Source organism: Hemitrygon akajei, chromosome 29 (genome assembly GCF_048418815.1).
Source record: "Hemitrygon akajei chromosome 29, sHemAka1.3, whole genome shotgun sequence".
Lineage (NCBI taxonomy): Eukaryota > Metazoa > Chordata > Chondrichthyes > Myliobatiformes > Dasyatidae > Hemitrygon > Hemitrygon akajei.
The window spans coordinates 26,874,210-26,887,662 of NC_133152.1; the positions used below are offsets into that span (position 1 = coordinate 26,874,210).

The 13,453-nt window shown below is 39.1% G+C and overlaps 1 protein-coding gene across 4 annotated transcripts in view; it reads left to right on the forward strand.

Moving 5' to 3' along the window:
- The window catches only part of LOC140718368 (matrix remodeling-associated protein 8-like), a 59,972-nt gene that overhangs the window by 17,804 nt on the left and 28,715 nt on the right, over positions 1-13,453 (forward strand). For all 4 annotated transcript variants that reach the window (XM_073031994.1, XM_073031996.1, XM_073031995.1 and 1 more), the window contains exons 3-4: positions 1-306; positions 1,738-1,839. In XM_073031994.1, the coding sequence (XP_072888095.1) occupies positions 1-306; positions 1,738-1,839 (408 nt within the window). The remainder of the gene's footprint in view (positions 307-1,737; positions 1,840-13,453) is intronic.

A 13,453-nucleotide genomic window follows, 5' to 3' on the forward strand; every position in this document is an offset into this window, starting at 1 on the left:
TTCCTGCAAATGGACAGAACTCAGACAGTGTTGTGTTGGCATACCAAAACATGTCTGCTCCCGCTGGGTCGGAAGTTGTACTGCAGTGCTATAGTCAGCGAATAGTATGGACACAGGACCGTTTGAAAGATCGTCAGCGAGTGGCCCATTGGGACTGGTTCTCAAATGATGGTGTATACAAGTTTGATCGTGTTCTAGATATGTTCTCAGCAGGTGAACAACGGCTTTATAATATCCATGATCAGGGACGGATAATGATGTCACCCTCTGCTTTCTCCAATGGAAACTTTTCTTTAATAATAAAAGGTAAAAATAAAACTACTTTGCTGTTCTTATTTCAGATGTTTTGTACGATCTAATGTATAATAAAATCTCATTGAATAATACGAGATATGGCGATACAGTACTTAAGATGGGTTTCCCATGCATTCTATGGAAAACAATTATATTACTTGACACTACTATGTAATAAGATGTAGTGAAGTGGCACAGACCATTTTAAATGGCTGGGTGCAGAGATGCAACCAGAGCAACATGTGGTGTATAATGGTGTATAAATTGGAAGAAGTCTAAGTGATTTATTGCTTGACTTGGAATGGCTGTTTGAGTCCTGAATGGTGAAAAGGGGAAGGGATTATAAAAAAGATGGATGTTGCTTCTTTATCATTGCATGGAAAAATGCCCAATAATAATGGTCCAATCATAACCAACTATATTCATAGGGAAAATAAAAAAGAAATTGTTAGAATTATGGTCAAGGTAATACATTTTGAGATAGGTTTAGAATCTAACTAGAATCTGAGCCTATTAAGCATTAGTTGCAAAAAGAGAAGTCCAATCATCCAAAGGCCCAGGTTGAATGAAGAGAGGTGGTGGATATACCTATAGCAGTACTCAACTTGCTTGTATAATACACAGAAGAGAAAGAGGAAGGTCAGAATCTCTATGGAATATGAGAAGTAATGTTTCAGGGTTTTGAAAAAGAAGCTGTTCCAGATCTTTGTTTTATTCAGAAGGAAAAGAGTATGGCAGTTGTACTCAACTGAGCAACATAAGGAAAAAGTTAGCGTTTTAATTATATGATCAGTTATTAATTAAGACTTAATTATTAAGTGATCAGTTGGCTAATGAGAACTGGTTCTTTGCCATGGCAGAGGAAAAAAAAATCTAACTGCAGGGTTTTAAGTATGGAGTTATGGAAAAGATGAACATGGCTTTGCAACTAGTCCTTGATAGGAATACATGCCCTGGCAATTCAGTCATCACAGTTAAAAGAACTTCACTTTGATGTTTTCGATTTGTCTAGTGAATCTGATTTGCAGGTTTAGAAAGAACCATTTTAGCTTTGCAACCTCATTTGTGGATGATTTGTTACTTTCAAGTAGCTTGTAACACCTGGAAGTTAATGGGGGGGAAAGGATTTAAGCCATGTACATTATTCCAAAGTTCCCATGTATGCATTTTGCAAATAATAATGTAAAAAGCTTGGGCAGTCACTGCCATTTGTATTACTTTATGATGAGCATGTAAAGTTTGAAGATGTCATGTAAAACTACTTTAGAGAGAATTGTCTTACTGATAGGATTCACTCTTCAATTCTTTGATACTCAATGTTGAAATTGAGAATGGAAGCAACTAATGTTTGATGAGCAGTGTTTTAATTTCTTTAGCAGCACTATATCCACCAAATATTTCCAAATAAGATTTCTCACCCCATTTATTTTTCTGTTTTTATAGACGTTAGGACAAATGACCAAGGAATTTACTCTTGTAATCTCCACCATCATTACTGCCACCTTTATGAAACTCTCAAAATTCAACTTAACATCACCAAATCGGGTAAGTCTAGGTTTGAACTGGTATGAGGTGGCGAAATTAAAAACTGGCATTGATATAATGTTTACAGTGTTCTGTTTTCCTTCTGGGCCTGTTTTATTTAAGCAAAGCAGATAAAATGTGGCGACGAAGGAATAGGACAGATTAGATGGAAGCAGTCTGTTTTAAGTGCTAGAAAAATCTAGAATAAGGAAATTAAATAGAGTTTTAAATACAGCAGATTTATGACATTTAGATTCACAAACTTTCAAAATTACTGGGTATCTGCTATAAAATAACAGTCTATTAAGTTAAAATGTTTAGCAGATTTAAAAGATCAAAAGCACCATGTTAATTTTAAATACTTACAAATATTGCAATCAACCTAAATAAATAAAAAAAATTTAAGTCTATTTACCTTTTACTAGTCTTTGAATCTTCCTCATTCATTTTAGTTTCTATACTTCATTCACTTATGTCTATATCTGTGCCAGTTTCAGTGGGCAGACTTCCAGTGCTAAAGCTAGAAAATCTTCATTTGACTAACTTGGGCTGGTAACAAGTTGCTTTTCAGTCCGTGCTCAGGAGTAGACCAGATACAAACTTAATTTGCAAGTAGACCTGCCATTGTTTTTGATTTTATAAAATCCCCTTAGGTTTTTGGCTAGTTTAATTCTCTGGCACATCAAAGCAGGAAAAGGTAGTTATGGCCAACCATGCCATCCATTTTGGATATCAATGCCACCAACCGATCTTATTCCCATCCAATACTACCTGCTCACCTTCTCCCTTTTTCAAAACTACCTCTTTCAAGTCCTTTCTTGAAATGTATCTAATTGTTTCTTGACCCCATTATCATGCACTACCCCGGTAACTATTCCACAGTGTAGTGACTTTTAGGTGAAGCAAATCCACCATAAAGAAAGTATGTTTGTTTGATTGTTTATTTATTTAACAATACAGTGTAGAGTAGTCCCTACTGGCCCTTCAAGCCACTCTGCCCTAGCAATCGCTGACAAACCTGATTAACCCTAATCTAATCATGTGACAATTTATAGTGACCAATTAACCTACCCATTCATCTTTGGACTGTTGGAAGAAACCAAAGAACCTGGAGGAAAATCTACTCATTCCATGGGGAGGACATACAGAGACCCCTTACAGAACAGCACCAGAAAGGAACTCTGAAATCCAGAAAGCTTTGAGCTGTAATAGCCTAGTATTAAAAAGTTTAAATGACGGAGTTTAAACTTTATATTTTACTGAACATAAAAATTAGCTATTTGAAGTAAATTCATTGTGTTCCAAAAGTCTTGTGGTTTGATGGCATCAAGCATGACTCAGGACTGCTCCTCCCATTTACAGGTAATCATAAATTGTCAATATCTGTTTTATGAAATACTCAGATTTCAAATCACTAGCAATTGATAACTGGTTGTCAATCTGTTAGAAAAGCAAATGGTTTCATTATGCAATAATTGAGAGTATATTGACTGGCTGCATCACAGCCTTGTATGGAAACGCCAATGCCTTTGAACTGAAAATCCTACAAAAAGTAGTCAATGGGGCACAGTCCCTCATGGGTAAAGCCCTCTGCACTAGATTCAGAATCAGGTTTATTATCACCGGCATGTGACGTGAAATTTGTTAACTTAGCAGCAGCAGTTCAATGCAATACATAATCTAGCAGAGAGAGAAAAAGTAATAATAAATAAAATAAAACATAATAAATAAACAAGTAAATCAATTACTTGTAATGAATAGTTTTTTAAATGTGCAAAGACATATACTGTATATTTTTAAAAAAGTAATGTCCATTTAGGAATCAGATGGCAGAGGGGAAGAAGCAGTTCCTGAATCGCTGAGTGTGCCTTCAGGCTTCTGTACCTCCTCCCTGATGGTAACAGTGAGAAAAGTGCATGTCCTTGGGTGCAGGATTCCGTGAAACAAAGGACACACATGGTCCTAATGTCCCTCTGATTCAGAACCCTGGCTCTGAGATCATCAATTTTATTCACCAGAGACTGCACGTTTGCCAGCAAAATAGGTGGTATAGGGAGTTTAAAACCCCATTTCCTTAAACACACTATTGAACATATCTATATGAAATGCTGTCACATGAGAGCAGCATCCATCACCAGGGACCCCCATCACCCAAGACGTGCTCTCTTCTCATTGCTGCCATCAGGAAGAAGGTACAGGAGACTCAGAACTCACACCACCAGATTCAGCAACAGTTGCCATCAGGCTCTCGAACCGAAGGGGATAAAATCACTCAACTTCACTTGCCCATTACTGAAATGTTCCCAAATGTTCTATGGACTCATTTTCTAGGACTACCCATCTCATGTTCTTAATATTTGTTTTTATATTTATTATTATTATTTCTTTCTTTTTATATTTGCACAGTTTCTTGTCTTTTGCACACTAGTTGAATGCCCAAATTGGTGCGGTCTTTTATTGATTCTGTTTTGGCTATTATTCTATGGATTCATTAAGCTTTCCTGAAAGAAGGTGAATCTCAGGGTTGTACATGATGATATATATGTTCTTTGATAATAAATTTTTTTGAACTTTGAGCTTCATTGTGCCTGCCATAGTTAAATAGCTGTGTGTGTGTGTAAATTGTGATACATAGGGTGTGTTTGATGAAGCAATGATAAATGTGTGGTGGTGTGATGAGGCATATTAATATTAGGTGGGAATTTTGATTGGTAGAGATGGGTGCTAGAAGATTGGTGTGTGTGTGTGTGTGTGTGTGTGTGTGTGTGTGTGTGTGTGTGTGTGTGTGTGTGTGTGTGTGTGTGTGTGTGTGTGTGTGTGTGTGTGTGTGTGTGTGTGTGTGTGTGTGTGTATATATAACAGTAAACATTTTGAGTCAGTGGTGTAGTTGTTGAGTGAAGTCTTAATTGACCTTTACCATATGTCTGAGCTTTCTGAAATTTTTGAGAAATGTCCCCAATGTTTGTTTCTGGTGCTTACTCATTACTGATCATTGGTACTTTATGATGGATTAGAATGGCTTCCTGGACCCCTATGTGAATGTGCATTAATATTGTTAGCGGTGTTTTTGGCACTTGCTGGCAGCTGCAATCATGATGAAGTGTGAATATGAATGTTAATGCAACTAGTCAAACTGTTATGGGCTATTGAATTGCATATTAGAATTGCAACACTACCCAGTTTCTTCCATTAGGTATTTCTTTTACACAAAGTTAATGAACAATTCACAGCTGTGAAGTATAGCTAGAAAATGCCAATTTTCTCTTTGCTACTTTGCATACATGTGATCTGATCAGACTGAAGCCAAATTAGTTATTAGCAAACATAGAGAATTATTGTAAGTAGAAGGAGCATGATATTGATTCCCACAAATGTGTTTTACCAAAATATTTCTGTCTCTTTAAGAGAACCTCTTAAAGTTCTGTTGGGTGTTCCACTTGAAATGTGTTTTAACATAAACATTGATGATATTTAATCAACAGTGAAATCTCTACCCTCATTTCCTGCAATAATTATGAAGAGTTTCGGAGAGTTTTTGTCACTAAGGCTAAGGTAAACGGTTCAGTTCCCTTTGATTCTTTGTTCTTGGCCATTGGGCCATATCTCTCCATGCTAACAGCCTAGTCCTGAAATCATTTTTCCTCTCTAAACTCCTGTCTCCTCCTCATTGTTCTCTGATCTCAACTTATTTAGAAGAAACATCTCCAATTCACATTCCCATGTTGACCAAACAACTTACCTTCATGCCAACACTTTTGTTACTGTTAGTTCTTCATCCTCAACTGTTGTTCTCCCATCCCTCATGTTTTTAAATCAGCTATCAACACCTCTCTTCAGGGGAAAAAGCGCCTCGTAACCTAAGTTTTATCTAATTATCAACCCATTTCTAACTTTTCTATTCAAAGCATTGAATATGATGATACTTCTTTAATACATACTCACTTACTATCAGTTTTATCTTTGGATTTTGCTTTTGAAATCGGATTTTTTTAAAAAAATTCATCTTTGAAGTGCTTTCTGGCCTTGGCACAGTGGCCTGTGATCTTGAGCAAAGTAAATCTGCTCACTTCAACTTCTTGACACAAACACAATTCATCATCCCCCTTTCCACTTCATCCAGAGCAACATGGATAGAAAATAAGCATACAAAAACAATAACAAAACAGTAGTAGTGGTCAATACAAGGATTGCTGCTTTTTAAAACAATATATTAGTAAGCTGGATGTGAATGTACAAGGCACAGTTGCCAAATTTAGAGATGAGGAGGATGTTATTGAACATCAAGGCAATAAACACAAGTTGATGGAATTGGCAGATTGGTGGCATATGCAATTTAATACTAAGGCATGAGAAATAGCATTGATGTCCTGTTGCTTCACTCATTTCTTATGTTACTGACCACCTCCTACAGGCACTTCATCAAACGAAGGGTCTCAGCCTGATATATTGATAATTTTTCTTTCTATAAATACCGCTTGACCTACTGAGTCTGTGTTTCTATTTTTATGTCAGATTTCTAAAATCTGCAGATTTTTAAAATTTTCATTGAGTACAAGGGCAAAGAAGTCATGATGAACATATAAAAATAATGATTCAACTACGTTCAGAGAATGTCTAGGTATGGCATCACATTTTGGGGAAAATATAAAGACTGAGAAAGTGTGGAACATATTTACCAAATTGATTTCAAGGATGAGGGACTATATACAGGGGTTCCCAACCTGGAGTCTGTAGACCCTTTGTTTAATGGTATTGGTCCATGGCATAAGAAAGATTGGGAATCTCTAGATTATAGCTATGTGGATTGACTGAAGTAGCTGGATGGAGATGTGTTTGAGTAGACACAAAGAAAGTTTTTCCATCTGCAGAGGGATCAAGATCTAGTGAACATAGAACAAAGCTTTTTGGTGGAAGAAATCAAAGTGACATACTGTAATGAAAAGATATTCTTTACACTGGAAGTGGTCATGATCTGAATGCATTTCTCAGGATAACAGTGAAAGCACAGTCAATTGTAGTATGTGAAAGATAGCTTGACAAGAAATTGAAAGGAAAGGCTGCAGGTCTGTGTAGAGGGGACCCAGAAGTTGAACTAGCTGGGTTATACTTATCAGAACTGGTATAACCGCTGTGCCAATTGACTTTCTTCCATGTTGTAACCACTCACTTTCTTTCAACGAAGTCTCTATTTAAATGGAACTGCTCATCTTTGGTTTCAATTTTATATATCATATTATAGGCAGAATCCATATATCGAAAGGATTGCTTCCAACCTTGAAATTCAAAGTTCAGGGTAAATTTATTATCAAAATAAATATATGTCACCATATACAATCCGGAGATTCGTTTTCTTCCAGGTATTCAAGAAACACAATAGAATCAATATAAGACCGCACCTAACAGGAAGAACAAACAACCAATATGCAAAAGACAACAAACTGTGCAAATACAAAAAAAGAAAAAAGTAGTAACAAGTAACTGAGTAATAAATATTGAGAATATGAAGAGTCCTTGAAAGCGAGTCCATAGGTTGCGGGAACATTTCATTGATTGGGAAAATGAAGTTATTTCCTTTGGTTCGAGAGCCTGATGGTTAAGGGGTAATAACTGTTCCTGAACCTAGTGGTGTGGGTCCTGAGGCTCCTGTACCTTGTACCTGCTTGATGGCAGCAGAAAGAAGAGAGCATGACCTAAGTGGTGGGGGTCCTTGATAATGGATGCTGCTTTCCCGTGACAGCAGTCTGTGAAGATGTGCTCAATGGTGGGGAGGGCTTTTGCTGTAATGTACTTTTTGCAGGTTTCTCCATTCAAGGACAGTGGTGTGTCCACACCAAGCTGTGCTGCAGCCAGTCAATATACTCTCCACCACACATCTATAGCTGTTTGTCAAAGTTTTATATATCATGCTAAATCTTTGCAAACTTCTAAGGCAGTAGAGGTTTCTTCATAATGGCACTTGCATGCTGGGCCTAGGACAGATCCTTTGAAATGATAACACCGAGGAATTTAAAATTGGTGACCCTCTCCACCTCTGATCCCCTGATGAGAACTGGCTTATAGACCTCCAATTTCCTCCTCCTGAAGTCAATATCAGCTCCTTGGTCTTGCTGACATTAAGAGATTGTTGTTCTGGCACCATGCAGCCAAATTTTCAAACTTACTCCTATATTGCTACCTGTGCCATGTGCTAGTGAGGATAGAAGCAAGATGATTTGGCAGATGAATGCGTGGCTGAGAAGCTGGTGCAGTGGGCAGGGCTTCGGGGTCTTGGATCATGGGATCTCTTCCGGGGGAGGTACGACCTGTACAAAAGGAACGGGTTGCACCTGAACCCAAAGGGGACCAATATTCTTGCGGGCAGGTTTTTCTTTAGAGCTGTTGGGGAGGGCTTAAACTAATTTGGCAGGACAGTGGGAACCAGAATGAAGGGACTCAAGATAGGATGGATGGTAAAAAAAAGCAAAGATAGCGTGCAGTCAGACTGTCAGGAAGGGTAGCCAGATGATAGGACAAAATTGCAGCCAGCGGGGTAAGTATTAGTGCATTAGGGATGCAAAATCAGAAAGAGTAGCAAATACAGCACTCACAGTGTTTTATCTCAATGCACAGAGTATAAGAAACGAGGTGGATGATCTTATTGCACTATTACAGATTGTCAGATATGATGTTATGGCCATCACTGAATCATAGCTGAAGATTGGTTGTAGTTGGGAGCTGAATGTCCAAGGTTACACGTGTTGGAGGGATAGGAAGGTAGGCAGAGGGGGTGGTGTGGTTCTGCTGATAAAGAATGGCATCAGATCATTAGAAAGATGTGACATATGATCAGAATACTTTGAATCCTTGTGGGTTGAGTTAAGAAACTGCAAGGGTAAAAGGATCCTGATGGCATTTACATGCAGGCCTCCCAACAGTAGCTGGGATGCGGACCACAGATTACAGCAGGAAATAGAAAAGGCGCGTCAAAAAGGCAATGTTATGATAGTCATGGGAGATGGGAATATCAGGTTGGTAATGGATCTCAAGAGAGTGAGTTTGTTGAATGCCTACGAGATGGCTTTTTAGAGCAGTTTGTTGTTGAGCCTACTGGGGGATTAGTTATACTGGATTGGGTGTAATGTGATGAACCGGAGGCGATTAGGGAGCTTAAGGTAAAAGAGCCTTTAGAAGCCAGTGATCACAATATGATTGAGTTCAACTTGAAATTTGACAGGGAGAAAGTAAAGTCTAATGTAGCAGTATTTCAGTGGAGTAAAGGAAATTACAGTGGTATGAGAGAGGAGTTGGTTGGCCAAAGTAAATTAGAAGGAGCTGTTGGCAGAGAAGACAGCAGAGCAGCAATGGCGTGAGTTTCTGAGAAAAATGAGGAAGGTGCAGGACAGATGTATTCTAAAAACGAAGGAATCCTAAATGGCAAAATAATACAACCGTGGCTGACAGGGAAGTCAAAGTTAATGTTAAAGCAAAAGAGAGGGCATACAACAAAGCAAAAGTTATTGGGAAGATAGAGGATTGGGAAGCTTTTAAAAACCTGCAGAGAGCAACTAAAAGAATCATTAGAAGGGAAAAGATAAAGTATGAAAGCAAGCTAGCAAACAGTATCAAAGTGGATTGTAAAAGCTTTTTCAAGTATGTTTAAAAAAAAAAATAAAAGAGATGAGAGTGGATATAGGACCACTAGAAAATGAGGCTGGAGAAATAATAATGGGGGACAAGGAGATGTCAAATGAACTAAATGAGTATTTTGTGTCAGTCTCCATTGTGGAAGACACGAGCAGTGTGCCAGATGTTGCCAGATGTTGCCAGATGTTGCGTGAAGGAAGAAAAGTGAGTGCAGTTAGGATTACAAGGGAGAAGGTGCTCAAAGAGGGTACATAAGTGTGGTGAACTACATACACCTGTCTGGACACCCCCCCCCCCCCCGCTGACTGCTCCTGTGGCTCCTCCAACAGACCCCTGTATAAAGGTGATTGAGGCCTGGGCCCGGCCTCTCAGTCTCCAGGATGTAGTATGGTGGTCAACCACTGCTTGTTCCTTCTTCCAGTCAATAAAAGCCGATATCTCGCTTTTACGCCTCAGAGTGAGTTATTGATGGTGCATCAATAAGTCACCCGGATCAGATGAACTGCACCCTAGGGTTCTGAAAGAGGTAGCATTAGAGAGTGTGGAGATATTAGCAAATCATCTTTCAAAAATCATTGGATTCTGGCATCGTGCCAGAGGACTGGAAAATTGCAAATGCCACTCCACTCTTTAAGGGAGGAGGAAGTCAGCAGAAAGGAAATTATAGACCACTTAGCCTAACCTCAGTGGTTGGGAAGATGTTGGAGTCAATTGCTAAGGATGAGGTTGTGGAGTACTTGGTGACACAGGACAACAGGATAGGACAAAGTCAGCATGGTTTCCTTAAGGGAAAATCTTGTCTGATGAACCTGTTGGGATTCTTTTGTGGAGATTACACGTAGGGTAGTAAAGGGATGCAGTGGATGTTGTATATTTAGACTTTCAGAAGGCCTTTGACAAGGTACTACACGTGAGGCTGCTTACCAAGTTAAGAGTCCATGGTATTACAACAAAGTTACTAAAATGGTTAGAGCATTGGCTGATTGGTCGATGGCAGTGAGTTGGAATAAAAGGATCCTTGTCTGGTTGGCTGTCAGTGTCTACTGGTGTTCTGCAGGGGTTGGTGTTGGGACCGCTTCTCTTTATGCTGTATATCAAAGAATTAGATGATGGAATAGATGGCTTTGTTGCCAAGTTTGCAGATAATACGAAGATTGGTGGAGGGGCAGGTAGTGTTGAGGAAACCGGTAGGCTGCAGAAAGACTTAGACAGATTCAGAGAATGGGCAAGAAAGTGGCAAATGAAATACAATGTTGGAAAATGCCTGGTCATGCACTTTGATAATAGAAATAAATGTGCAGACTATTTTCTAAACAGGGAGAAAATCCAAAAACCTGACACACAAAGGGACTTGGGAGTCCTTGTGCAGAATACCCTAAAGGTTAACTTGCAGGTAGAGTCAATGGTAAGAAAGACAAATGCAATGTTAGAATTCATTTCAAGAGCAGAGATGTGATGCTGAGGCTTTATAAGGCCCTGGTGTGATCTCACAGTGAGTATTGTGAACAGTTTTGGGCTTCTCATCTAAGAAAAGATGTGCTGGCATTAGAGAAGGTCTAGAGGCAGTTCACAAGGATGATTCCAGGAATGAAAGGGTTATCATACGAAGAATGTTTGATTGTTCTGGGTCTGTACTCACTGGAACTTAGAAAGATGAGGGGGAGATCTCATTGAAACCTTTCAAAGGCCTAGACAGAGTGGATGTGGAAAAGACGTTTCTCATGGTGAGGGAGTCTAGGACAAGAGGCCACAGCTTCTGGACAGAGGGATATCCATTTCAAACAGAGATGTGGAGAAATGTCTTTAGCCAAAGGGTGGTGAATTTGTGGAATTTGTTCCCACATGCAGCTGTGGAGGCCAGGTCTTTGGGTGTATTTAAGGCAGAGATTGATAGGTTCTTGATCGGACATGGCATCAAAGGTTATGGAGAGAAGGCCGAGGAAGGGGTTGAGAAGGGGATAAAAGGATCGGCCACGATTGAACGGTGGAGCAGACTTGATGAACCAAATGGCCTAATTTTGCTCCTATGTCTTATGGCCTATATGCAGATTCACTATCAGCTTTGATTCAGCCTACAATACTGGTGTCGTCAACAATCTTAAATATGGGTTAGGAGCTTAGTCTCACAGTCATAAGTATAAAGTGAGCAGAGCAGGGGACTAAGCACACAGCCTTGTGGTGTACCTGTGCTGATGGAGATTGTGGAGGAAATGTTGCCAATCTGAAATGACTTGAGGAAATCGAGGATCTAATTGCACAAGGAGGTATTGAGGCCAAGGTCTTAAAGCTTATTGGTTAGTTTTGAGGTGATGTTAGTACTGAATGCTGAGCTGTAGTTGATAAAGAGTGTCCTGATCTACGCATCTTTGCTGTCTAGGTAGTCCAAGGTTTAACCTTGAGATTAAGAACTGAATATTTTTGAACATTAATATTTTCATGATAGTCCTGAGGTATTTTGAGAGGTTGGTCATGGCGTGCATTCAATCCAGGCACCAAGCTAACCTTGATCCACTGCAATTTGCCTACTACCAAAACAGGTCTACGGCAGAAGACACTTGTCTCTGGTGCATCTAGACAGTATAGGCACTCACGTTAGACTATTGTTTACTGAATACAGCTCTACCTTAAATACTTCCAAGCAAATTCATCTCCATACTCCTAGCCCTGGGACTCAATACTTCCCTTTGCAATTGGATCCTTAACTTCCTGACTAACAAACCACAATCAGTAAGGATAGGCAGCAACACTTTCACCACAATTATACTGAAGTGGGTGCCCCACAAGGCTGTGTGCTCAGTCCGTACTCTACTGTCTATACACTCACAACTGTGCAGCCAGGTTCTGATCTACAGGAAGCCTAGTGGCTTAATGTCATGATAACTACCTCTCTCTCAACAATCTACTCTACTGCCATGATGAAGCCAAACGAAGGTTAGAGGAGCAACATCTCATATTTTGTTTTGGTAGTTTCCAATCTGATGTCATGAACATCGATTTCTCTGACTTCTGGTAACAATTCTTCTCTATTCCACACCTCCACACACCTTTGTTTTCCCTTATTCTGGTGGCCTTCTCACCCCTTCTCTGCCCCCCCCCCCCCAGGTCTTGCTCATCATGCCCCTTTGGTTCTCCCTTTCCTTTATTCCTTGGTCTAACTGTCCTCTCTTATCAGGTTCCTTCTCCTTCATCTCTTTACCTCTTCCACCTATCATCTCCCAGTTTTTGCCCATACTCTTGTAGCCTTTTTCACCACTATCATCCTACTGACCAGCTTATTCCATAAACAAGTGAGATAAGTTATTAGAATCTTTCAAGCAAAATCATTGAAAATCTAAATCATCCACATGTTTAACATTTACTGTTGTCACAATTTCATTAATGTAAAATTATTTATGATGTAGGCTTTGAGGATTTTTTTCATTTTAATAGATTAAAACTGGAAACCTCAAGCTCTCTCTATAATTTGATTGTTTACTCAGAACACTTAGATAACTCACAAGAGAGTGATTCAGATTTATTTATTTATTTATCACATGTATATTGAAACATGTAGTGAAATGTGTCATTTGCATTAACAACCAGTGCACCCAAGGATTTGCTCGGGTACCCAGACGTGTTGCTACACATTACAGCAGGCCCACAATGCTCCACAGAACAACACAAGCACCAACGTCTTAATTCACTCTTACCTATTCCTCCAAACTGTGAAGTAAAACGTTTCAGCTTGATGATTCATTGCCCGTAGTGTAAGAGTTATGCCAGCTACTCTGTTTCAAAAGTATGGTGTAAAAGAGTAAATATTAACTATCAAGCTGGAAGGCAGCCAAGTTAATAATTCTACCTATTGATATTTTAAAAAAACGTACGTTTTGAAAAATCCAACCCACTTGATTTTCTTCCCTTTTTTGGATGAATTCAGAATTAGGATTTTTAATTAGAAGATGATCAACATATGTTCAGTGAGAAATAAGGAAGAAATTTCCTCGCTGGATAAAACATATCTTCACTTTAA